Raw genomic sequence first — 22,558 nt, 5'->3', positions numbered from 1 at the left:
CCATTCGTGAAACTCTGCTTTAGCTTGTCGATTGAGACCTACGATCCCCCGATCTTCTCTATTTCAGACTCTATTTCAAAATCGTTCAGCTATCTTACTCGGCTTTCTCAGCATGCGTCCATCACTTGTCCTCCGCACGGCTGCGGTCCGATTGACACTTTTCACACGTGCAAATTGTGGACTGTGCGACGTGGCCAAGTCACGCATTGCCGAAGTGCAAAAGAAACGGAGCATCGACTACCAGGAGGTAGATATTATGAGTCCAGGCCACGAGAAATGGAAGGACGTCTACGACTTCGACGTGCCCGTGTTACACGTGGATAAAGCAACTACCAGCCCGCCTGGCCCAACCTTGGACACCGCAAAAAAACTCATGCATCGCTTTACCGTGGAAGAAGTGGAGAAGGCAGTGGACGAGGTCGAACAACATTGATTTTTTATATGAGTGACGTACTACCCAGTTTGTGGGGTAGGTATATTTTATTGGTAGACGCTCGGAAAGAGACAATGAATTTTTATTCATTTCTTCTGATCCTGGGACACCAAGTTGACTGCTCCATATGCTGCTCCCTTGACAGCTTGGGCGGCCGCATGGCCATATGAGCCCTTGGCCTTTGACAGCGATTCTGCCATGAACGTGGGGATGGCAGTCATATCGTTGACGACGGAGATCTAAAGTTGATATCCTGTCAGCAGCAGCTCCACAACTATTGCGAAATCTAATGTGGCGGCAGTTGACCAGAAACTCACCATTTGGAATCCCATATCGGCATATCGTCTGGCAAATTCGCCAGAGGGGCAGTAAATCCCGGACTTTTTACCTGCAGCCTGAGCGGCCTTCAGGATCCTCTCAATAGCTGCCTTAAGTTCTGGAGCAAAATCTCCGGTGACTGGGTATCCGATATTGTTACCCAGATCCCAGGGTCCGATGAAAAGGACATCGATGCCATCAACCTTGGCAATTTCCTCGACCTAGACAACCCACCAACAGTCAGTCAAGCGAAGCCCTCAAGCATGTTTGATCACAAGCATGAAAGAGAGGTGTTTTATACGCACCGACTCCAAAGCCTCCTTAGTCTCAATCTGAACAACAGTCAAAAGATTCTCATTCGCATTCTTCATATACTCATAACCAGACAAGTCGCCCTTGACATCGAACGCGCCCATAGAAAACGGACTGCCAAACCCTCTCTTGCCGGCCGGAGGAAACTTGGCCGTCTGAACCAGTCTCTTCGCATCTTCGACGCTATATAACAACGGAACAATGATTCCGTGCGCTCCGGCATCCAGGGCTCGCTTGACCATCCACCCTTCGTTGGCGGGGATCCGCACAATCGGGCTGACGTTGCAGGCGGCAATGGCGTGGACGGACTCGTGCATTTCGTTGTCTAGCAGTCCATCAGTATCAGCATTAGAATCGCTAATAACATACGGAGTGTAGTGGAGTAGGTATTATTATATGTCTTTTTTGGGACTGAATCTCACCTGCAATATTCCCATGTTCGCAATCAATACAGATCCAATCATATCCTGCCCGCGCAATCGTCCGCGACAGATGTGACCCCGGAAGCATCTGCCAGGCCCCGAACGAGAGGCCCGAACCCGTGTTTAGGGCTTTGCGGAGCGTGTTTGCGTTTTTCATGACGGTCGCCATCTTTGTAGCGAGTCGAGTCGACTGCAGTGCGCCGGTTTTCTCGAGGGTCGGAGGAGGGTCGGAGGAGGGTCGGTTCGGACAACGAGAGAGACTGAGACAGACAGACCAGGTCCAATTGCCTTCTTGCTGACTCTGCTGGGACGGCAGTAAGCTCAGCTGTCGTCGTAGGGGATGTGAGTAATAGAGTAAAGCAAAGAAAAATAAAATAGAGGCAGTGTTTCTACCTGGACCTACCTACGGTAGGCATACCGAGTACCGACGGGGATGTTCGTCCAAGTCCTCAAACATTGGGCGCGGGGTAGAGTCGGCCGAAACGAAGTTCCATTGAACGCGGCAAACTGGCAGGAGCGTGGGGGTTCGGGGAGGCTCCGGTCGGCTTAATTGACGCCGAAAGGGCGTAGTCATCTCAGTCATCATAGGTAGTAGAACAATGTACCCAGTGTGCTACTGCAGTCCGTACGAGACAGCTTGAGTAGTAGATACATATAGTACCTAGGGAGATATATAAGTCCCTGGGTACATCCACCAGGTCTAGGTGATATATATATCTGGGAACAAGTATAAAGCTTCTGAACAGCCATGGGCTGGAGACCTCATTACGGCGACAGTCCGATCGACCAGGGCTACACATGAACCGAGCATCTAATAAGATAGGAAGTACTCATAAAAAACCTAGGTTGGCGACGGAGATTTGATTTACAGCCCAAATCTACAAATACCCAGCAAAACGGCCAACTTCCACGCACTTATAGCCTGCTGCTCCCCCTCGGCCTTTCCAAGGACTTAGTAGCGTTTCGATAATTCTTGACGAGTTGCCTGATCGCTAGATCAAGCATGACATCCTCGGAGCCACCGGGAATCCTTGCACCAGGCACCTCTCTGTAAATCTTCTCCGCGATCTCACCCTGTCCCGTACGAGTATATCCATTTCCTCCGAACAAGAGGACAGCAGTCTGAGCGCACTCATTAAACACAATTCCGGCACGAGCCTTGACCAAAGCCGTCAAGCCACCAAGTTTGGCGTCGGCCTCTGCCTTGGGCAGCTGCGTCATCTGGTAGAGGAACTGCTCAACCCAGGCCTGAAGGGATTCGAGTTCGGCGCCGGCCTTAGCCAACCGATGACGCACGACGGGCTGCTCGATAAGAGTCTTGCCGAAAGCCTCGCGCTTCATGACATATTCAAAGGCCGCGGAGAGAGCAACGCGCGCCTGACGCGCCACGCCCACTGCAATCAGTAACCGCTCGTGGTTGAAGTTGGTCATGATGTAGCGCATGCCCAGGCCTTCTTCGCCGATGAGGTTTTCCACGGGCACTTTGACCTCGTCGAGTTCAATGTATGTCGTCCCCGCACTGATTTGCCCGGCCACTTTGAGCCGTCGCATCCTCACACCAGGGTGGCCCTTGAGAGGACACACGATCATGCTTAGTCCAGACGCACCGGGGCCGCCTGTCCGCACCGCCATGGCCGCATAGTCTGACCAGACACCATTGGTGATCCATTTCTTTTCTCCATTGATAACGTAAAACTTGCCGTCCGGAGTCTTGGTCGCCGTCGTTGCAATATTGGCCACGTCGCTGCCTGCGCCTGGCTCCGTGATTGCAATGCAGCATCGTTTCTTGCCTGGAATCAGGTCTGGTAGGAACTTCTCGTGGAGTGCCTTGTTTCCGAATTTCAGGATCGGAGGAATGGCTGTTTTAGACAAACAAACGCATTAGCCGAAATGTCGACACCCAAACCAGGAAGAAAGAGGCTTTGTAAACTCACCAAACGAATGCCCTGCCGTCATGGATCCTCCAGGTCCACCGAGGCCGGATCGGCTCATCTCATCCAGATAGATCCCCGTGTGCAGGTAATCCCACTCTTCGACCAGCGTGCCCAAGATGTCATGGATCCCCAGTCTCTTCAACCACTCCACAGGAAGCGGTGCGCCCATGTTGGGGATCAACATGTTGTGTTTCGCGAACGTCTGGTACAAATGCTCCGGTACGGTTTCCTCGCGCTCCCATTCTATGGCGTACGGAAGAAGATGCTCCTCGACAAAGGCCCGACACTTCTTCTGCCATTTTCGGTGTGTCTCTTTGTAGTAGGGTGAGGGAAGGCCAGCGAGCCAGGCTGGTTCGGAGAAGGGAATGGGCGTGGAGGAGGACATCTTAATCACTGCACAAACAATGGTGGTCTAGGTACAGAATGACAACGCCACGGTCTGATCTCACGGGCTGGAATCTCTAGGTCAGCATGAAAACAGATACCAACCTGAGTACATATTTGTTATAAATTCATCTCATGTCGGCCCCTTTACAGGGTGTCACAGTCGACAATGTGCAGACACCAGCTGATGCCGAAAGATGCCTCGGAGCGGGGGACTGGGCGAGATTAGAGCCGACTCAGATGGCGGTGACGGGTCATCCGGTTCACCCCAGATCCCCCGGTTTGTGGCCAGTGGAGGCTCAGCTCAATCGGCTGACTAAGGCGGTCTCTATCATTGTAGTATGTATGTTGACTCCAGCCTCGGCGCTTCCCCTTTTCGTTCGGTTACTAGTAAGTCGTACATTGTCCTCGCTGTTACTATTCTGCCCAGCCTCACAGCCTCGTGGCTCCACTTGTCTCATCTTGTCTACGGCAACATCACCTCATTCTGATTCTGATTCTGATTCTTCTAACCCTTCGATATACCCTCCGCCATCAGGCTCCTCCAGCCCAAGTTGTCCCGTTGACATGAGCGCCAACAGCTCCGTCTTCCGCCCATGTTCCCTCTCTGCAAGCTCCTCCACGATACTGGCCTTGTACTTAATCGCCTCTCGTTCCACCTCGTCGAAGTCTCGGCGGTTCTGCAACTCGAGAGCCCTTCGCTGCTGGATCGCAAGCATATCCATGATACACAGTCTCTCCCGGTGTGTTTCGACCTCCTCGTATTCGCTTTGTTGTAGCTGGAGGCGGTCCTGGCCCCTTTGCCATCGGATCTTGCGAAGTGATTGCTCGTGTGCAATGTCGCCTGCTTTTCGTTCCTGTTCGACTAGGTTCATGAGGCGAGCATGCTGGAGCGTCTGGGTGGCAAGTTCTTCGTTGCGTTCGTACCTAAGGGCGTGTTGCTGTTGTTCAATCCTCCGCAGTCGCGCTTCCTCCTCGTCGGCGCGCTGCATCTTCCGTCGATGGTCAGCCTCCTCTTCGGCAATACGTTCTGCCCTTGCCAATCTCTTCGCTTCCTTTTCAGCAATGGGTGCTGGCATACCAACAGCGTCCGGAGGCTGCGGTCCGCGGAGACTATAGTAAACGTCACGGTTTGCACCGTACCGCAGTAAAAGCTCCACAAGTTCACCGGCTTGTGTTTGCTGTCCTTGAAATACCCCTTTGAAGACATAATATGTCGGTGAGTACATCATGCCTCCCTGTTCATAGAGGTTGAAATCATCATCGATACGTTTTTCGGAAAGACATGTGGAAATGAGTGCCTGAACAGCCATGACAGGGTCAGGGTTGTCGAGCGCAATGCAGATGAGTGGTTTTCTGTCCACACGTTTCTCAATGTCTGCTCCGCTCTTGACAAGTTCGGTGAAGACCACTATTGCGTCCTGGTAGGAAGATGATGTTACCTTGGCCGAGACACAAACTTCAGCCAGGGGTGTTCTACCGCCGTGCACTCGGGAGTGATAGTTTGGGTTGGCACCATGTCGGAGTAGAGCTTTTAGAAGCTTCGGCTGTAGAGCCCGCGCGGCCTGGTGTAAGCTTCCGTCGTTCGGGTTCGCTCCAGCTTCGATGAGAGTCTCTGCGATGACATCGCTACCCAGCTCAATGGCGATAAGTAACGGAGAGTGTCCTCTATCATTAGCAGCAGAGACGTCAACTCCGGCCGCCACCAGGCTTTTCATGAGAGCTATCCGCCCGGTCCGCATAGCCAGTAACAGCAACGTCTCCTTGGTGTTCGGATCCCTGTAATTGACATTGGCTATATCCAATTGGTTAGCAGATTTGAACCCTGCCGCAATGGAGCGTCCTACCCCCATGCTGAATCAGTACTTGCAGGCATTCGGTCTTGATTCGAGGATCACTTTGAGACATAGCCCAACATAAGATATCATTTTCCGTCCGGCCGGTCAGCTGGGTTCAAGGTCAGAATAGCATGAGAGGAAGGGTCAGAACATTTACGTTGCATCCACAACTGATAACCCTTTGCAGTGCAAGCGCATCTCCCGGTCTGTGCTTCAAGAGAACTCGGATCGGTGAAACGAAAGAATTGCGGTGGTCCGCAAAGTTTGGAGTGGATGAGCCTGTCGTCGGCGGCATAGACATCAACAGATCGAGAATGTGGCAGAAAGCCGCCGATGAAACAGCGGATTTGAGGAGGGAGTGCAAGGCTCGTGACCTTGACCTTACTGAGGGGCTGGCTTGAAGGATGGCCACGACTGCGTCAATGCTGCCGGCCTCACACGCCCGACACAAAGCCTGACCATCAGCTAGGTCTGCCTTAGCCCCGTGCTGCACAAGCATTCTCATCAAGGAGAGGCAAGCACTTGAGGTGGAGAGGAAACCCTCCACCGCCTGTAGTAATGCGGCATCTTTCAGGTGCTGGTCCACTCCCTTCTCTAAGAGGAATTCAAGAATCGGCGCCTTGCTGCTCTGGATCAACTGACCCGCCAAGCAAGCCTGGAAGCAAAGGCTGGCACTCTCGGGAGCGACTGCTTTAGTGAACAGCAGTCGCAAAAGATGAACGGATTTCGAGGTTGCTGCCACAATGAGGCTCTGGCTTTCGTGCGCGTGGACCGATGCCTCGTGGTCCAGGAGAAGTTTGATCTCCTGTATTGACGTCGCGGGGGCACGTACCAGGCCGACCAGGTATAGATCAACGACATCACCACGCAAGCCCGCGGAGAGGATAGTTTTAATACACTCGAACCTTGACTCAGGATGGACCAACTGAGCAGCCACTTGGAATGCTGCTCGAAGGGACCTTCTGGCCACTTTCGCCTCTAGGAACAAAGACAACAACGTTGCATTCCCTCTGGAGGCTGCTTCTCGTATCGGAGCGTCGTCCTGGAAATCGGCCATGGCTCCATACTGAAGCAGCGGTTGCACTACCTCAACAAATCCTCTTCTGGTGGCTTCAATCAGAGCTATGGAAGCTCCCTCGTTTGTGGGACGGCATCCAAGCAACGTACGAAGCGCCTCAGATCTGTCACATGTGTCTGGTAGACCCACGCAACATAGAAGGGCCCTGTCTGCGTTATCTTTTCGTAGGGTAGCGGATGATAAAATGTAAGTCATCAGGGGGATTGCCGCAGGTTCAACGATGGAAGCGAAAGTGGAGCCATTGTCAGTGTTTATATCAGCTCCGAATCGGACAAGGACCTTGAAAGTCTCGAGTGGCCACTCCCGGCCCTTGGACACCGCACTTTTGCAGAACTTGACATAGCTAGAGAATCCGGCATTGGCACTGGTCTCCGAAGGCTTCGTTCTTTCAAGTATGATCTCAGCCCTTGCAGCCTTCTGGCCATCGTCAAGCTTCCTGCTTTCCAACATGGCACAGAGACCTTTTTCAACACTCTGACAGGAGACCGTCGATGAAGAGAGGACCAGCATCAAATTGTCGGTGTGGGCTTGTAGGGCTGCAAGGACCAATGCCTTCCCTCCGTCGTGACCAACATCGGCTCTGCCTCGCCCGAGGAGTAGTTTGATTATCCCAGAATCGCAAGTACATCTCGATAGCTCGGCAATGAGCGCATTAGACACGCTGCTGATATTGGCACGGCCCCTGATGGCCTCTTGGATCATGCTGTAACGTATATCACGTTCACCTAGCTTCATAATGTCATCAAGCAGCGCAGATGCCAGTCCCTCAGACACATTCACTGGACATCTCATAAGATCTCGCAGCAGTTTCACGTCATGTGTCGTAACAGCATGTCGTAAACTTTGAGCATTGCGAAATGCAGGATCCGCTCCTCCTTGTATGAGCGCAGCGATCAGGATGTCATCTCTGTCCTCGCTCATATCACATACTGCATCTCTCAGAGCTGCATCAACAGCCTCGCCTGATGCTCCAGCCTTAAGCATTAGCTTCGTTATATCCAGTCGAGGCGCCTTTTGGATGGCGCGGGTGGATGGAAATGCTTTGCTTAGAGACTCGTTATTCATAGGACAACTGAGGACACGATGCACAAGTGCGACACGCTCCTGTTTAATGGCTTCAATCAAGGCTTTGCCACCACCACGGTCGACTGATGCGCCCCGTTGGAGCAACATATCAACGGCCGTTTCGTCATTGCGCTTGACGGCAAGAATAAGCTCATGATCGACTGCACTGCCATGTGCCCCGGCGTCCAGGAGTAATTCGGTAATAACTCTCCTCTCTTCTGGTGGAACATAGGCTGGAAGAGACCCCAAAGCTCGAGAAGCATTCTCTGCCAATAGGCCTCTGCCGGCTAGAACCGTTTTCAGAACTGCACTGCGGCCTGTTTGAGCTGCATTAACGGCTGCTTTACCATCAGACCAGTTGATGTCCACGCGATGCTTGATGAATATATGGACAAAGGCCATCAACTCCTGAGAGACAGCGTCAGCAAGGCAGGAAGCCGCTGTCTCACCAGAGGGCCCAGCATAGAACAGGGCATCCAGCATACGGAGTCTGACGGCGGCCTCAGTTCCAGACATCCTGAACACCACGCCGATCAAATGGTCTAGGACACGTGGGTCGCGGGCCTTCGCAGAAAGAAGGAGGCGGAGTAGCATATCGAGTCTGGCGCTACGGACTGCTTCAGAGACAGCCTCCAAGTCTCGGGCACTGCTCAGGTCAGCAGCTTGGGTGAGCAATGATAGAATTTGTATATCTCCGCTCCTTGTTGCCGTGGTTAGGGCATCGAACAGGACCATAGGACTGATCGAGCTGGGGCCTTGAAGAAGAGTGGCGACGAGATCATGATCGCCTGTTTGGCAGGCCTCCAAAAATTCCTCTTTACATCGACCGGGATCCGCCCCATATTGAAGGAGCTTTAGGATGATTTTCTTGCTCTTCCTGCCCCGAACAGCAATAGTTAGGGCGCGGTCCCGTCCCGATTGAGAACATGCCGGGGCGAGCAACCAGACAGCAGCGATATTGTTCTTCTGAACCGCTTCATCCAATAGTGCCTCGCGTCGTCTGATTTGGTCCTCCCTTTTTTCTGCCTTCTTTATAGCTTCAGGGCCAGGCGATAGGCGTAATAAAGCTTGAGCGAGGCCTGCAGTCTCATCCTGTTCTATCGCTGAGGGGAGAAGCTCGGTGATACTGGTGTAAGTGCGGCTGTCGAGTCGCCTCACGGTTCGAAGTAGTGAATTGGAGATCTTACCGCGAGCGAGTAATTCACTTGCCTGATGTTCATGTTCGGCCGTTGCGAAGCTTGGGACATCTGCGGAAGTCAACCTGCCGAGTGCTGGTCTCAAGCTGAGTTCTGAAACGCACTCCAGCCGAGCCAGTTCTTGCAATTTGGCAAAGTTGTAGCAAGATTCAGTTGCCATGGTCGTCGGAGACTGCCACCAAGCAGGACCGCAGTGAATTGTCAACGAGACGATTCTGGTTATTGGGACGCTCCAGAAGCTAGGAGGGCAAGATAGCAAACTGAAGGGCTCAGGTCTAGGTCAGTTGCAGTGAGGTTGAAGAGATACTGATTGGGGGATACAGGGAACAACCGGCATTACCAATTGACGGCGCAGAGAGATACTTGTACTTAAGGCAGGGCGCAATTCCAGCAGGCTCTGTTCATGAAAAATGGCCATACGTGTGTATGTTTGCCTTCGCTATCCGGGTGCAACCTTTTGATTTTCCGCAGATATTGTACTTTGCAGGTCCGTGAGGATAGAGACCCTTTGGAACCCATGTGTACCTTGTGGATTGAGGGCATAGTGAACGTGGCGCCTCATTTTTGGACAGTTGCACATTCACAAATACTGGAACTGTCGTGGAACAACACCAGCGTGCAGACGAGTGATAAGGCCGACGAAAAACCTAAGTATCGATTGCTCGCAACTTGGAAGGATGAATAAAGAAAGAACCTTCAGCTCAAGTAGTAGCTCCAACATCCAGACGAGGCAACCATGGAGCCTTGTATCTTGGTGGGCCAGAGACCTCAATTATTACTAAGGATTTTAGTCTCTTATTCTCTTATCTGTGTCCAAGTTTCTTATCTGCATGATTCGATCCAAGTCCGACTTTTGTTCTTATCGCTCCCGCCGCCGTCATTGGGCGACCGGCCTCCAGCCTCTCGTCCACTGGGAGAGAGAGACCCGGAGCCCGTTTTCTGCCAGCATTCAGGTGCGAGAGTCAATTCTTCTGCAGAACTTAAAGCTTTCGAAGTCTGCTACAGGCACGGCCCCTACCAGAATACCCTGTCCTCAATCCCCAAAGGCCGAACCTCGTCCGCTGGTTCGACCATTCCATCCGAAAACCCGTCCTTCTCCTCCCCACGAAGCAAACCGGTTGGCCAGCAAGTTGACCAAAGCAAGAAGCTTAATCGCCGTCCAAAACCAATTGCTGGCCTGCCAGGTCAATATTCTTGATCTCTGACATATCTTTGGTTCAGACATCTCCTCTTGCTGGAAGATTCGCTCGTGTGCCGTCACCGGCAGGTTTGAGAGCTTAGTGTTGATCGCAGCCGCGAGTAACATGTGCGTGCGGGCCAGCATGATAACCTCATAAGCTGGGAAAATGTCGACAGCTGCGGCGAAGCAACATGCGCGCCATAGCTCTGGCTTGTCGAGGAGGTCCGGTGTAATGTCTGGATCTCCTTCCCGGAGAAAGTCTCAGGGTGAACGCAGTACTAGTACTACAGGCGAAACCAGTCCTGTACCTGTTGTTGACCGTTCTCATTCCACGCGTCGATCTCGAGCCAGTTCCACCTCCAGTCAACCAGCAGCAAGAACTCCGGCGAGATCTTTCTACCACCGTTCCTTCCTTGGTCAGCTGGATCCTGCTCAATATTCTTCTTCGGCAGAACTGCGAGATCAGACCGCCGAACTCGCTTCGTTCGCTCTGTCTGACAATGTTCCTCACCATGGAAGCCCTCCAGACAGTGACTCCTTAACTTCCGATGACGGCCATCCTGATGCTATACCAGAGGTTTCGGAGCCTGTGTCACGAGACGGTTCCGAGCACGACTCACCCCATGATCCCGAGCGTCCTGTATCTGGTCTGAGCATGGTGATTGAGCAGTTTCCGCGGCAAGAGGTGGCTAATGAGAACGGACACGGGGGAAAAGTCACAAGCGATCATCAAACCTCATCAGGTCCCGCTAGATCTGCTCATGTAAATGAACGGACGGCACTATTGGGAGACCGCAAGTCGTCTGGTCAGTTTGGAGCATTGAATGATATCGAGCGACAGTTTTCGAGCAAAGTCGATGGCATTCGGCAGAGGTTGAGGACGACAGCTGGAAAAGCGCGATCGTGTGCTTATATAGTGTCGCATCCAAAGACCTGGAGCCCTCGTGCTATCTACCAAGAAGTCATTGTGCACCCAGCCAGTCTGCTCCCGGCTGTTTTCTTAGGTCTGCTTCTGAACATCCTGGATGCTCTATCCTACGGAATGATCCTGTTCCCTTTGGGCAATGAGCTCTTCGACAATCTAGGCTCAGACGGTATAGCTATGTTCTATGTCAGTACAATTGTGGCTCAGATTGTTTATTCTTCTGGAGGGTCGGTCTTCCGCGGTGGTATTGGATCTGAGATGATCGAGGTTGTCCCCTTCTTCCACAAAATGGCTTTCACAATCCTCCACAAAGTCGGCGAGGACAACCCCAAGTCCGTTCTAGCAACCACTATCCTATCATTTGCTGTCAGCGCTGTTCTTACGGGATTGGTTTTCTTCCTGATGGGAGCCTGTGGATTAGGCTCCCTTATCGGCTTCTTCCCACGGCATATACTGCTTGGCTGCATTGGTGGTGTAGGATGGTTTCTTGTTGCAACTGGCATCGAGGTCTCTGCCCGCCTTCCGGGAAATCTCGAGTATAACCTTGATACTCTGAAGCAGCTGTTTCGGGGAGACACCGTTGCACTGTGGCTCATCCCCTTGGTGCTTGCTATCATTCTTATCATTGTGCAGCGGTTTGTGAAATCTAACTTCCTAGTCGGAGGATATTTTATATCGGTTGGCGCAATTTTCTATTTTTTCAAGTTCGCCTTGGACATCCCCATGGACACATTTCACTCCAAAGGCTGGGTGTTTGATCCACCACCTGCAGGGAGCCCATGGTACCATTTCTATACTTTGTACGACTTCAAGGCCGTTCACTGGGGAGCATTGGCGGACACCATTCCGGCCATGTTTGCCTTGACATTTTTTGGTGTCCTGCACGTCCCTATCAACGTTCCCGCACTCGGAATTTCGACCGGCGAAGATACCCTGAATGTGGATCGCGAGTTGATAGCTCATGGGGTGTCGAACTGTTTGAGCGGATTATTTGGCAGTGTCCAAAACTACCTTGTCTATACGAACAGTCTTCTCTTCATGGACAGTGGAGGTAACGACCGTCTTGCAGGCTTGATGCTTGCAGCGGCCACGTTTGGCATCCTGTTGGTCGGACCGGTCATTATAGGCTATATACCTATCATGGTTGTTGGCGCCCTTATTTTCTTGCTCGGAATTGAGTTGCTCGAGGAGGCACTCATTGGGACTCTGGGCAAAGTCCACAAGCTTGAGTATGCCACCATCGTCATCATTGTTGTTACAATGGGAGTGTGGGACTTTGTGATTGGCATTCTGGTCGGCATCATCCTGGCCGCTCTGAGTTTCGTGGTTCAGGCTTCCCGCAGAACAGCCATCCGAGCTGAGTACTCCGGGACGGTTGCTAGGTCGTTGGTCCGCCGGCCGCCAGTTCAGATCAAATTCTTGAAAGAGACTGGCCAACAGATCTACTTGCTGAAGTTGGCAGGCTACTTGTTTTTCGGGACTATTGTCGGAGTAGAAAACCGAATCCGGGCTCTGCTTGCGGACGATTCCTTCCGGGACCGACCACTTCGATTTCTGATCTTGGACATGACCCAGATCAATGGAATCGACTACTCGGCTGCCGAAGCATTTACAAGGATCAATCGCTTGCTCCAGCAGCGTGGAGTTGAGCTCATCATAAGCAGTCTGGACGTCGAAGGCGAAATTGGTCAAGCTCTTCAAAACGTGGGTCTCTTTGCAGACGAGTCAAATGTGTCCCTCTTTCCCGATCTCAATGTCGCGCTAGAACATTGTGAGAACAAATTGTTGACGGCACTTTACCGCCAACAAGAACACCGCAAGAAAAAGCGGACATCGGGGCACCTTGACGTCCCACGCAGCCGCAACCACAACCATGACCTTCCACAGTCATACAAGGCCGAATTCATGGGCAGCTCGCCACGACAGACATTCCTCCATCACGTGGCCGAGACCACGCTTGACGAAGACTCGTCTATCACAAGCAAATGGCAATCTTTTGCGCAGCCATTGCCTCTGTTGCTTCAGATTTTCGAAGACTTGACGGACAAGAACGAAGACTTCTGGTACCGCGCCACAAAGTACTTTGAAAAATTCAACTATCCCCAAGGATCGATCCTGTTCAACGTTGGTGACCGGCCCAACGGGTTCTATATCCTCGAGGAAGGCATCCTGCGTGCGGATTATGATATGCCACAAGGCAAGCTCTCCGAGCTCATCGTCGCTGGCAGACCGTGTGGCGAGTTGCCCTTCTTCTCACAGACTCCGCGCACCGCAACCATGGTGGCCGAGAAGGATTGTGTTACCTGGCAGCTGGACGGCAAGAGGTGGCAGGAAATGCAAGAAAACGACCCAGATCTGGCTCGGGAATTCCTGATCATCAGTTTGAAGTTGACCAAGGAGAGAATGGATGCCATCACGTCTTATGTTCTGACAACGGCGAGCTAAGGGGTCGCATTTGTATAGGTAACTCTGTCACAATACGGGCAGGCTGTCGTTGGCAAATGTTTGGATATAGGATTGCATGACGCCCACGCGTACATCTGGCATCAGTGTGCAGTACATACTACCTTGCAATGTAGATATTAACATACTGTAATTGATCCCAGCAATAAGCACGGCCATGATCTCCTCGGAAGAACGCAGTCTGTCTGTCCACAGCCAACATCTGCCCAAGGACTGACTACCTAGGTACACAAGGGTGCAGTAAGGTAGTGGGCTAAATACCACTGATCCCCGTTCCCAATAGGTTCGTCGTTCTTTCGTCTTATCCAATCGTCGCCCACTTTACTATTGCAGTATAGGAAAAGTCGGAAGAAGGAAAACAGGGACTGCCAGTGCGCTGCGCCCTTTCTACTCCTATGAAGCGAAGTGTTGCGCCATGGCCTGTAGTGACTTGAGTCAGGCAGGTCAGTTCCGGACCGCTGCACTGCATCCTACCTTAGGTAGGTAGACCACAACTGCAGTTCAAGTTTTGCATTTGCCCTCGAGTCGCGTTTCACCTTTTCCAGTGCAGTACCCTAAGTGTTGACGGCGTCACCTCCTTAAGCGGGTCTCTTTTTGCTCCTCACTGCCACTACTACTTCTTAAAATGGATACTAGTAGTATAGTAGTGGAAAAGGAAGGGTAGGGAATTTTTCTTTTTTTTTTTTGAGACCTGGAATCAGATCCGGCTTGGACCGACCAGAATGTCATCTGTCTATCCGTGTCAGCATTATTCTGTCAGCGCCAGCGCCTTTATCCCGAGGAGGGAAGGAAAGGTCTTCGAAGAAGATACAGTTGTTAGTCACTGGCAGGTCAGATGATCAATTCCTACTGGGGTTGTGGACACGAGCACGAACTCGAATCGGAGAAAAAGAAAGCAAGCGTCCGTCTGTGTCCGCCCTACGACTAGGGATCGACGCCGGTCACCAAGAGTGGGATTGCGGGCCTACACTGACTGCATGTCTACTATTACGGTGACAAGACCAATAATGATGGATGTCGGCGGGCGCGGTGCACTACTAACGAAAATACGAGGACATGACATTCGAGTTCCAACCTTGAGCTGCTAGAGCCTTGGGAAGGAGGAGATGGTGGTCGACTACTCCCTTGGGAAAGGAGCGCATGGTTCTGGTAACAGGATGTGAACGGACCGGGCGGCAAGGAACCTACGACAAAGTTTACTCTGGTATACAATGTAGTAGCGCATCATGAAGCGGTGTTCCTTCAAGGTTCTTCGCAAGACTCCAACTGCAGGCCTTCCTCGATATGAGCTGATGATTCCCGGCTGCCATGTTGACCGTTATCTCATGGATACTAACGGGGTCATGGATGCTCTGATTCGCGACTGTTGGATGGCGCGGCCTCCAGCATGTGATGGATGCAGAAGGCACGTCATTTCTGTAGAGGACCGAGTGATGGTCGCATGACCATTGCAGCAACCGCTGAAGTTTCTCATTGCAGTGATCTTCGCGAAGGGAAGAGGGAATATCAGCGGAGAAAGAGGGGTGAAACTCTTCAGCTGTTCAAGTTGAACTTTGCAGATGCAGTTTGCAGCACACCTTCGGGACCCGGCTACCTTGTAGCAGAAGAGTACATCTGGTACTACGATACTCTATCTATCCTGGAACTTGTAGGTAGGCCCATCAATTCGACGTGCCGATGCTCTTGGCCCGATGGAGTTAGGTAAGACTGTGGACAACGCGTCGTCCGTCGCAAGAACCCCTTAGGCTCGGTTCTAATATGTCCAGTGTATGGTTAGAGGTTAACGCTGACTCTGAGCGCGCCTGGTCCTGGAGAGCGTTGCACATCTATAGTGTAAACAGTAATATCTCAAGGCGCAATGATTCCGGGATTACTTCAACCTTGTGGTGTTACTTCGATGCGCTATGAAACAACTCATCAGTTGTTCGCATGTTTGCCAACTTGAACTCGCAGGAAACCAGCGTCGAGTCGCAGTAGTTTAGTGGTCGCACCGAGCGGGCAACCGAGATGGGCAGTGGTGATTCGAATCAAACTGCAGGAGAGTCGGTCGGCGGTCGTCTTGGTAGCTGGTGGAGCAAGATAGAGACAGGCTTCAGGAGGTGGATCGGGCTCTGGGCCGTTGGAGGCTGGCGCTCCAGTTAAAGGGCGCGGCGGTGGTAGTGGGCTGCCCTAGGCCTGTTAGGCATTCCCGGGCCCCTGCCCACTGGGTCTCTAGCAGAAGTCTAGTGCCGCCTCCAAATCTCTCCTTAGCTGCCCAGCCGTGCACTGACTGGCCGCTACAGGCCACTACCGACCCCCGACTGGATAATGCCGGACAGGCCCCAGGCAACCCAAAACAAAGAAGCCCGAGGGGGTCCCCAGCCATGAGCCTGGCATACGACAAAAAATCTTAAGGATGCCTCGCAGACTCTACTAATCGTCTCACACTGCACACGCTGCCTGCGCGTCAATCTCGCTCCCTTCGCTGGTCCAATCCTGTCTTCTTCTTCCTCAATCCAACCCTTCTACCCTGATCCAGCGTCTTCGCTTCTTCCCCTCTGCATCTCGTGCCATCCTTCATATCTTCATACACTCCCTCAAGGACGAGACTTGACTTGTGCTCCTCCCAAGTACTATTGTCCTCATCATTATTCAACACATCAAACTTCATAACATCTGTTCAGCCGCGTATTCGCTTTGAACACCAAGATTTGGAGAGACATTGGGCACTTCAACACATACCGTAATTAACGCATACCCAACTCCATCCCACACAATGTCTGTCGAAGCGTCCAAACCAGTCGAGGACGCTCCCGTCGCGGAGACCCCTAAGGTTCTTCCTGAACAGCCATCTGAGGCGTCCACAGCTCCGGCTGAGACGTCAGTTCATGATGAGACGACGGTGTCCGCCCCTGCTGAGGCAGCTGTCACCGAGCAGCCTGCCACTCAGGCCACGGAAGAGGTGAAGAAGGAGGAAACAGCTGCGGCAGCCACACCTATTTCGGAGGGTGTCTTGGGATACAAGGAGCCCACTCTGTTCAAGTATGTTCCTCGTGTGTTTGCGATTATGGCCCTGCGTTGGAAATCAAAAAGCTGACTTGCCCGTGTTTTGTAGGAAGTTCTTCTTCACCAAGCACTACTTCTGGTTGTCCGATGAGCCATTGACCTCGGAATCGTTGGCCTCCTTTTTGCGCTCCGAGAAGCCTGAGGGAAAGCACTCCACCGCCGCTTGGGCTCGCGAGACCGGCAAGGGTCTACTTTTCTTCGCCAAGCGTGTCGAGGACAAGGCCAGCCCCGTCGGTATCATCAATCTGGTAAGCACAATTTTGTCTCATGTTCGTCGAGTTTGCGTAGACGAGGGAGGCTGACGAATGCAATTGCAGGCCGATGCTTCGAACGTGATCAAGGATGGCTACGATCAATTCTCTTTCAAGGCAGGTGGTCACCAGCACCGCTTCGAGGCCTCCAAGCCCACCGAGCGCGACGGCTGGGTCGTGGCCATTGAGAAGGCCATCGAGGAGGCCAAAGGTCTGAAGGAGGAAATTACTGGACGTGAAAGCTACAAGAAGAACGTCGAGGAATATTGTGAGTTACATCATGGTCACTCTTTTGGGATGAACTATGTGTTCCACCAATGATCGTCGGCTAATGCAGCTCTAGCAAAACCACCCACCTTTGCTCCAGCGGCTGTCAAGACCCCGCGCTCAAAGTCCAAGGAACCCAAGAAGTCCCTCGATGCCACAACTGCCACTGCCGCCGCTACTACTGCTGCTCCAGCTGCCGACAACGCCAGCGCGTCTAGCAGCTCTGACGAGGCGGCCAAAGCTCAGAAAGAGCGCTCCCAATCCCGCAAGCGTGGCAGCATCTTCGGCAACCTCCGTGGCAAGAAGGATGAGCTTGTCGAGAAGAAGGAAGAGAAGGCTGAGGCCAAGAAGGAGGTGAAGGAGGAGAAGAAGGCCGAGTCCGAGGACAAGAAAGAGGAAGCAAAGGCCGGCGAAGAACCGACAACCGTCACGGCTGGTGGACCTGCTGAGGCCGCTGCTGTTGCCGTCACTGCCGCTACTGGTAAGTTTCTGTTCAACTTCGCCAAAAGGCGCACCCAGCTAACATGGTTTAGTTCCCGCTACCGCTGGCACTGCCGACAAGAAAGAGAACCAAGAAGAGGCCACCGCCACCACTGACAGGAAGGCCAAGCGTGGCTCTGTCTTTGGTAACCTCTTCAAGCATCGTGTGACCAGCCCGACCACCGAGAAGACGGAGAAGGAAGCCACCACTGCCTCGGACGTCCCTCCTGTCTCTGAGACCGCTCCTAAGCTTGACGAGCCCATTGATACCAAGCCTATCAACACCGCTGATGTCACTGCTCCTGTCGATGCCGAGACCTCCGCCGCTCCTGCTGTCGAAGAGCCTGCCAAGGATGCCACGCCTGCTGCCACTGAAACCGCTACCACCCCTAAGACCGAGAAGAAGGGTGGCTTCATGGGTTTCATCAAGAAGACCGAGGCCAAGCTAGAGGGCAAGAAGGAACACAAGGAGGAGCACAAGGAAGAGACCAGGGAAGACAAGGCCGCTGAAGCGATTGCTCAAGACCCTGTTGCTGCCGCTAGCACTGACGCAGCGCCCGAATCTGCCGTTGTCGACGCCCCTACCGAGACCAAGGAAGAACGTCCTACCCGGGACAACAAGCGCCGGACTTCTCTCTTCTTCAACAAGAAGAGAACCGAGAACAATGAAAACACTGAAGAGGCTACCAATGACCACAAGCGTGAAAAGTCCCCTATCCCAGGCAAACTGTTTGGCAACCTTGTTCGCCGCGCTAGTAAAGCGGTGAAGTCTGAAGAACCAAAGGACAAACCTGCGTCTGCCACCGCCGATGCCGAGCCCGCCGCCGAAACCGCCACCACCGAGACGAGCGCTCACCAAGCTACCACCATCTCCGAGACACCTGCTCCTGCCGCCACAACCTCCGAGCCCACCGAGGCAACCGAGTCGACTCAGATCAAGGGTGATGTCGTGCCGGAAGATCTTGTGGCCAAGCCCGAGTCTGCGACCGCGGCCGCTCCGGAGGTCAAGGCGACGGCTTGAAGGTCGAACGAGGCCAGAGTCAAGACTCCACGCACGTCTCTGTCACATCCATCTCGACTGTCTCGAGCGGCCAGTCCAGTTGAGTTTGAGAAGTGGTGGGACGAGAAGAATTATAGCACTCCCTCGCTACCTCCTCGCAGCCCTTCTCGTCTCTCTGGCCTCGGCAGTGAAAGGTAGCCCGATCCATGGTTGGACCCGACAACAGACCCAGATCATGGCTTGCTTTTTCTTTTTGTCCCGTTGCCAGCTTTGCAAGTCTCATCTTTCCAACCAGGACTGACGACAAACTCGAACAACACTCACTCAGCATCTGCGCGTCGATTTTCCGAATGTGTGCTTTCTTCCCAGGATACCCCAAAACCAATCACCACTACTAGATCGAAATTTTGTCTTTTTTGTTTGGATTGATCGATTGTGCGACTTTTTCAATTACAGATACCCCGCTTATGCAAGTCTGGTCCTTTATGAGAAAAGAGATACCCGCTTGAAAGCCACTGCTTTTTGCTACCGACTGGAAGGAAATGGGCAGAAGAAGAACCAGGATGTAACGTTGGATCTGGAGAAAAGGAAAAGGGAACAAGGAAAGGGCTTATTAGTCCTCTTTCTTCCTCTCTTTTATTCCTTGGAGAAAGGAGTGCCAAATCTTTGACTCACGGTCCCTATTGTGGCCGAGGAAATGGATTGAGGCTCCTTTCAGTTGGTACTGGAACAGCAAGCACAGCACAACACAAGCACATAGCATAGCATAGCAAGTTAGGATAAGTAATAGCTAATAATAACCCCTCAATACAGAGTTTTGCGTTTGTTTTCTGGTGCCTGTTCTTCTCTCTTGCTTCTTGTTCTTGCAGTTGCCTGTGTGTGACTTCTAGCATTAGATGCAGGGTTGGGCATGACCAACTCGACAACGGAACAACAGCCCTAGACACCAAGAATGCACCGCTACTACAGTACTATTCCATGCATCCGCGATGCCAAAAGCCATGCCTGTGCAGAGTTGAGCGGCAACAACAGCCAAAATTTGTCTGCTGAAGTTACTGTGCCGTAGCATCATATCGATGGATAAAACAGAGAACAGGAGGGGCGCCTGTCGACGTCAATAGGGACCGTGAAACTAGTAGGCTACCTAGGTAAGGCTGCTGGCAAACCTCGAGTAATAATGCAAGATGTATGAAACAACACGTCTCTACAATGTCATGAGGACCTATGGAGGTAGTTCTAGCACTATCTCTGATGTTTGAATGCAGATTTTGAGTGGTACAAGAAAGAATATAGAGTGCAAAATACAGACTGGCATGAGCACAGTCAAATTTCTACAATCACAGAATAGAGATACAAACAGACTGGATAAGCACACTTGAGAGGAATGGACAGACAAAGTTGAATTGCATTGTATTGCATTGCATTCATGACTCCAACTGGACAAGTAGAGCATGGAGAGGGAGACACGGGGATCAAGAAGATAGGCTTGCTTGTCCTGCGCGCTCGGTGCTAGCAAAGTGGTAGCTATGTAAACAGGTAGAGACTGGACTGACTTTTGTTGGATACAGTTTCCCTCCCACCGTGACCCTCTCGAGTTCCGGCTGGTAGATGGGGATGTATCCTGCAAAGGAAAATAAAACACACGCTACAGGCCACGAGTCGATCCCTCGCCCTTGAAGAACCGGGGAACACCCCGTGTCTTTGCAGGAGGAAGGGAGACAGTCAGAACCGGCCAAACACAAAACAAACACAATAACCCATGCGAGGGCCGCAGCCGAGGACGTCGACATCGAGTCGACTGCTTCCGGAGCCCACTGTTACGTGGGCCGAAAGGAACGAACTCGGACGTCAGCTCGCGGGAGAACAAACAGGTGCCGTTGCGATGTGTGGATGAACTCCATGTGCAAGAGGTAGCCTGAGCAAGCCCTGACGGGGAAAGCTCATCAACCTCGATGATATCGCCTTGACCGGCATGAAGGAAAAGGATATGAAAAGCCGAAAAGCTGGGGTGACGTGGCGGAAGGAGGATGATGTCAGCCCTGTCGGGTCGACGGATCGATTCCTCCAACCCCAAGCGTCATGCTGCTGCGTGTTGTGGTGCTACCACCAAAGGCAGCCACAGCGTAATTATGTCCCATGCATTGCAATCGAAACTGAGCACAGTGAAATGCTACGGCCGATGTAGTTCCCTTCGTCACCGTCATCAAACAAACAACTCCATCACTGAAAAACATTTAGATTCCGGCGTCGGGGTCCGCTCCGAGGCGATAGATGATGGCCCTGAGGCGCTGGATCTCTGCCTCGGCGGCCTCGGCCGCCTCCTGCTTCCTCTGTCGAGACTTTCGAGCGGCAGCAGTGTTCTTCTTTCGCTTGGCAGTCTCCTTGTCATCCTCACTGTCGATGGTGATTTCTGGCAAGGACTTGCGCGGCTTGGAGGATTTGCTGATACCGTGGGTCTCAGAGTGCTTGCGGCCATGAGTGAAAGGGATCGACGGCGGTCGGCCAGGAGAAGACTTCTGCCTGACCATAGGCGAAGCAGTCTTTGAGGCAGACTGACTGTTCACGCTGCTGAAGCTCGATTTGGGTGGCATGGGCTCAGTTTGGACGGGCTGTTGAGCAAACTGATCACAGCCATCCTGCGGGAACAAAGGTGCCATGCTGTCAAGTTCGGCAAAGTTCAACTGGCCATCGAGAAGGCCATCCTCCAAAGGAGAAGTGTTCAGGCCACTGCTGGCCATAGCCGGAGACTCTAGGTAGCCCGACTCCGGAGTGCTGAGGTTAGGGAAGGCAGTGGAGGGTGGAGCAGACATGATGATCGAATCATCCCTGAACAAATCGGTGGGAGAAACAGTGCCATCATTTGGCGTTAGGGCAGCGTCGGTAGCTGCGGTATAGCCTGTTGGCTGGAAGTTGGTGCCGAAATCCAGGAATTCATCCTGGGAAGCGAATAAATCGCCCCCAGGAAGAAACGTGGTGTCAAAGAGGGTCGACATGTCGACTGATGAAAAAGTTAGTGGCTGCTTGGCTTGAGCAACGACTGGCGGGATCTTCATACCTTGTGGAACACCTGGTGCGGAGTTGTTTCGATGAGGAACAGACGTGGTTGAGTCAAATGGAGGAACTTGGGGAAGTCGTTGCAGGTGAGCGAGATAGCGCAAGCTCTGTTTCTGCAGACTAGGGTTTGGCAATGCTGGGCTTGAGAAAGACCGGTGGTTTACTGAGTGGAAAGACCCTTGAGACGGTGACTGACAAGATTGTACTGGAGACACTCTGCTAGAGACTGAGAGATGCCTGAGCTGTTGCAGCCGTTGGGTTTGGGTCTTAGGGGCTGTACTCGATATCCCCTGCGCACGCAAGGCTGTTGGAGAGACGCGAGGAAGGGTCTCCGGAGCGGCGAAGAGCTGAAAGTCCTGGCTGAAGCTGTGTTGGTTCTGCGGCACTGCAGCGGTTGATCTTGGGGTTGGGGAACGCCATGTTTGCTGTTGATCCGTGGTGAAGGATGTGAAATCCAACGCGTGAATGGTTGCGGTTGTGAGTGAAGAGCTCGAGGCAGGAGACGCAACGAAGTCTTTGTTCACAGAAACTCCGGGTGGAGACTGTGGACGAGGGGTGAGGTTAGAGTCGGGTGGTTGTGAGCATAGAAGCTGATGACAGAGTCTATCTTGCCAGTGAGCGAGATAGAAGGGTGACGAGAGAAATCAGAATGACTCCATTGTTTGATGAAGTCCTGGTGATGTTTTCTTGGAAGGGTTGTGTGATGATGGAGAGAAGAGAGGGAAGAGAAAATCAGGCAGCAGGCACGGGGACAAGAGAAGTTTAAGTGGGAAAAGGATGCGGTGCGAGTGCCGCCAGTTGGGAATTCGAGGGCAGCAGCGGGTGCAGAGGAGCGCAGGCCCAGTGTGCGAACGCCAGTCAGCCTTGGCACGGCGGGTCAGACGCGGGAGAACTAGTCTGGGTTTAGGGCTCC

At 52.6% G+C, this 22,558-nt stretch overlaps 7 protein-coding genes across 7 annotated transcripts; 3 read left to right on the top strand and 4 right to left on the bottom strand.

Annotated features, from left to right (window-relative positions):
• Window positions 1-41: 41 nt before the first annotated feature.
• Window positions 42-1,542, top strand: HMPREF1120_03915 (uncharacterized protein). Its single transcript, XM_009158004.1, has one exon. The coding sequence runs from the start codon at window positions 113-115 to the stop codon at window positions 431-433; it is 321 nt and encodes a 106-aa protein (XP_009156252.1). The 5' UTR covers window positions 42-112; the 3' UTR covers window positions 434-1,542.
• HMPREF1120_03914 (2,4-dihydroxyhept-2-ene-1,7-dioic acid aldolase) lies at window positions 415-1,925 on the bottom strand. The gene is made up of 4 exons (XM_009158003.1): window positions 1,486-1,925; window positions 1,057-1,388; window positions 751-972; window positions 415-672 (listed from the first exon to the last, which is right to left on the bottom strand). The coding sequence occupies exons 1-4, from the start codon at window positions 1,652-1,654 to the stop codon at window positions 520-522; spliced, it is 876 nt and encodes a 291-aa protein (XP_009156251.1). The 5' UTR covers window positions 1,655-1,925; the 3' UTR covers window positions 415-519.
• Window positions 1,926-2,400: 475 nt separating this feature from the next.
• HMPREF1120_03913 (acyl-CoA dehydrogenase) lies at window positions 2,401-3,804 on the bottom strand (the record flags this gene model as incomplete). The annotated part of the gene is made up of 2 exons (XM_009158002.1): window positions 2,401-3,344; window positions 3,420-3,804. The coding sequence occupies 2 exons, from the start codon at window positions 3,802-3,804 to the stop codon at window positions 2,401-2,403; spliced, it is 1,329 nt and encodes a 442-aa protein (XP_009156250.1).
• A 481-nt stretch (window positions 3,805-4,285) lies between these two features.
• HMPREF1120_03912 (NAD-dependent histone deacetylase SIR2) lies at window positions 4,286-9,140 on the bottom strand (the record flags this gene model as incomplete). Its single annotated transcript, XM_009158001.1, has 3 exons — window positions 4,286-5,598; window positions 5,651-5,750; window positions 5,799-9,140. The coding sequence occupies 3 exons, from the start codon at window positions 9,138-9,140 to the stop codon at window positions 4,286-4,288; spliced, it is 4,755 nt and encodes a 1,584-aa protein (XP_009156249.1).
• A 607-nt stretch (window positions 9,141-9,747) lies between these two features.
• Window positions 9,748-13,723, top strand: HMPREF1120_03911 (uncharacterized protein). Its single transcript, XM_009158000.1, has one exon. It carries the CDS (start codon window positions 10,327-10,329, stop codon window positions 13,528-13,530), a length of 3,204 nt encoding a protein of 1,067 aa, XP_009156248.1. The 5' UTR covers window positions 9,748-10,326; the 3' UTR covers window positions 13,531-13,723.
• A 2,218-nt stretch (window positions 13,724-15,941) lies between these two features.
• Window positions 15,942-19,406, top strand: HMPREF1120_03910 (uncharacterized protein). The gene is made up of 5 exons (XM_009157999.1): window positions 15,942-16,569; window positions 16,643-16,841; window positions 16,911-17,112; window positions 17,188-17,592; window positions 17,645-19,406. The coding sequence occupies exons 1-5, from the start codon at window positions 16,304-16,306 to the stop codon at window positions 18,610-18,612; spliced, it is 2,040 nt and encodes a 679-aa protein (XP_009156247.1). The 5' UTR covers window positions 15,942-16,303; the 3' UTR covers window positions 18,613-19,406.
• A 570-nt stretch (window positions 19,407-19,976) lies between these two features.
• On the bottom strand, window positions 19,977-22,434 carry HMPREF1120_03909 (uncharacterized protein). The gene is made up of 2 exons (XM_009157998.1): window positions 21,647-22,434; window positions 19,977-21,589 (listed from the first exon to the last, which is right to left on the bottom strand). The coding sequence occupies exon 2, from the start codon at window positions 21,582-21,584 to the stop codon at window positions 20,826-20,828; it is 759 nt and encodes a 252-aa protein (XP_009156246.1). The 5' UTR covers window positions 21,585-21,589; window positions 21,647-22,434; the 3' UTR covers window positions 19,977-20,825.
• Window positions 22,435-22,558: the final 124 nt, after the last annotated feature.

Source organism: Exophiala dermatitidis, assembly GCF_000230625.1.
Source record: "Exophiala dermatitidis NIH/UT8656 unplaced genomic scaffold supercont1.3, whole genome shotgun sequence".
Lineage (NCBI taxonomy): Eukaryota > Fungi > Ascomycota > Eurotiomycetes > Chaetothyriales > Herpotrichiellaceae > Exophiala > Exophiala dermatitidis.
This window is presented reverse-complemented; position numbering and strand designations above follow the sequence as displayed.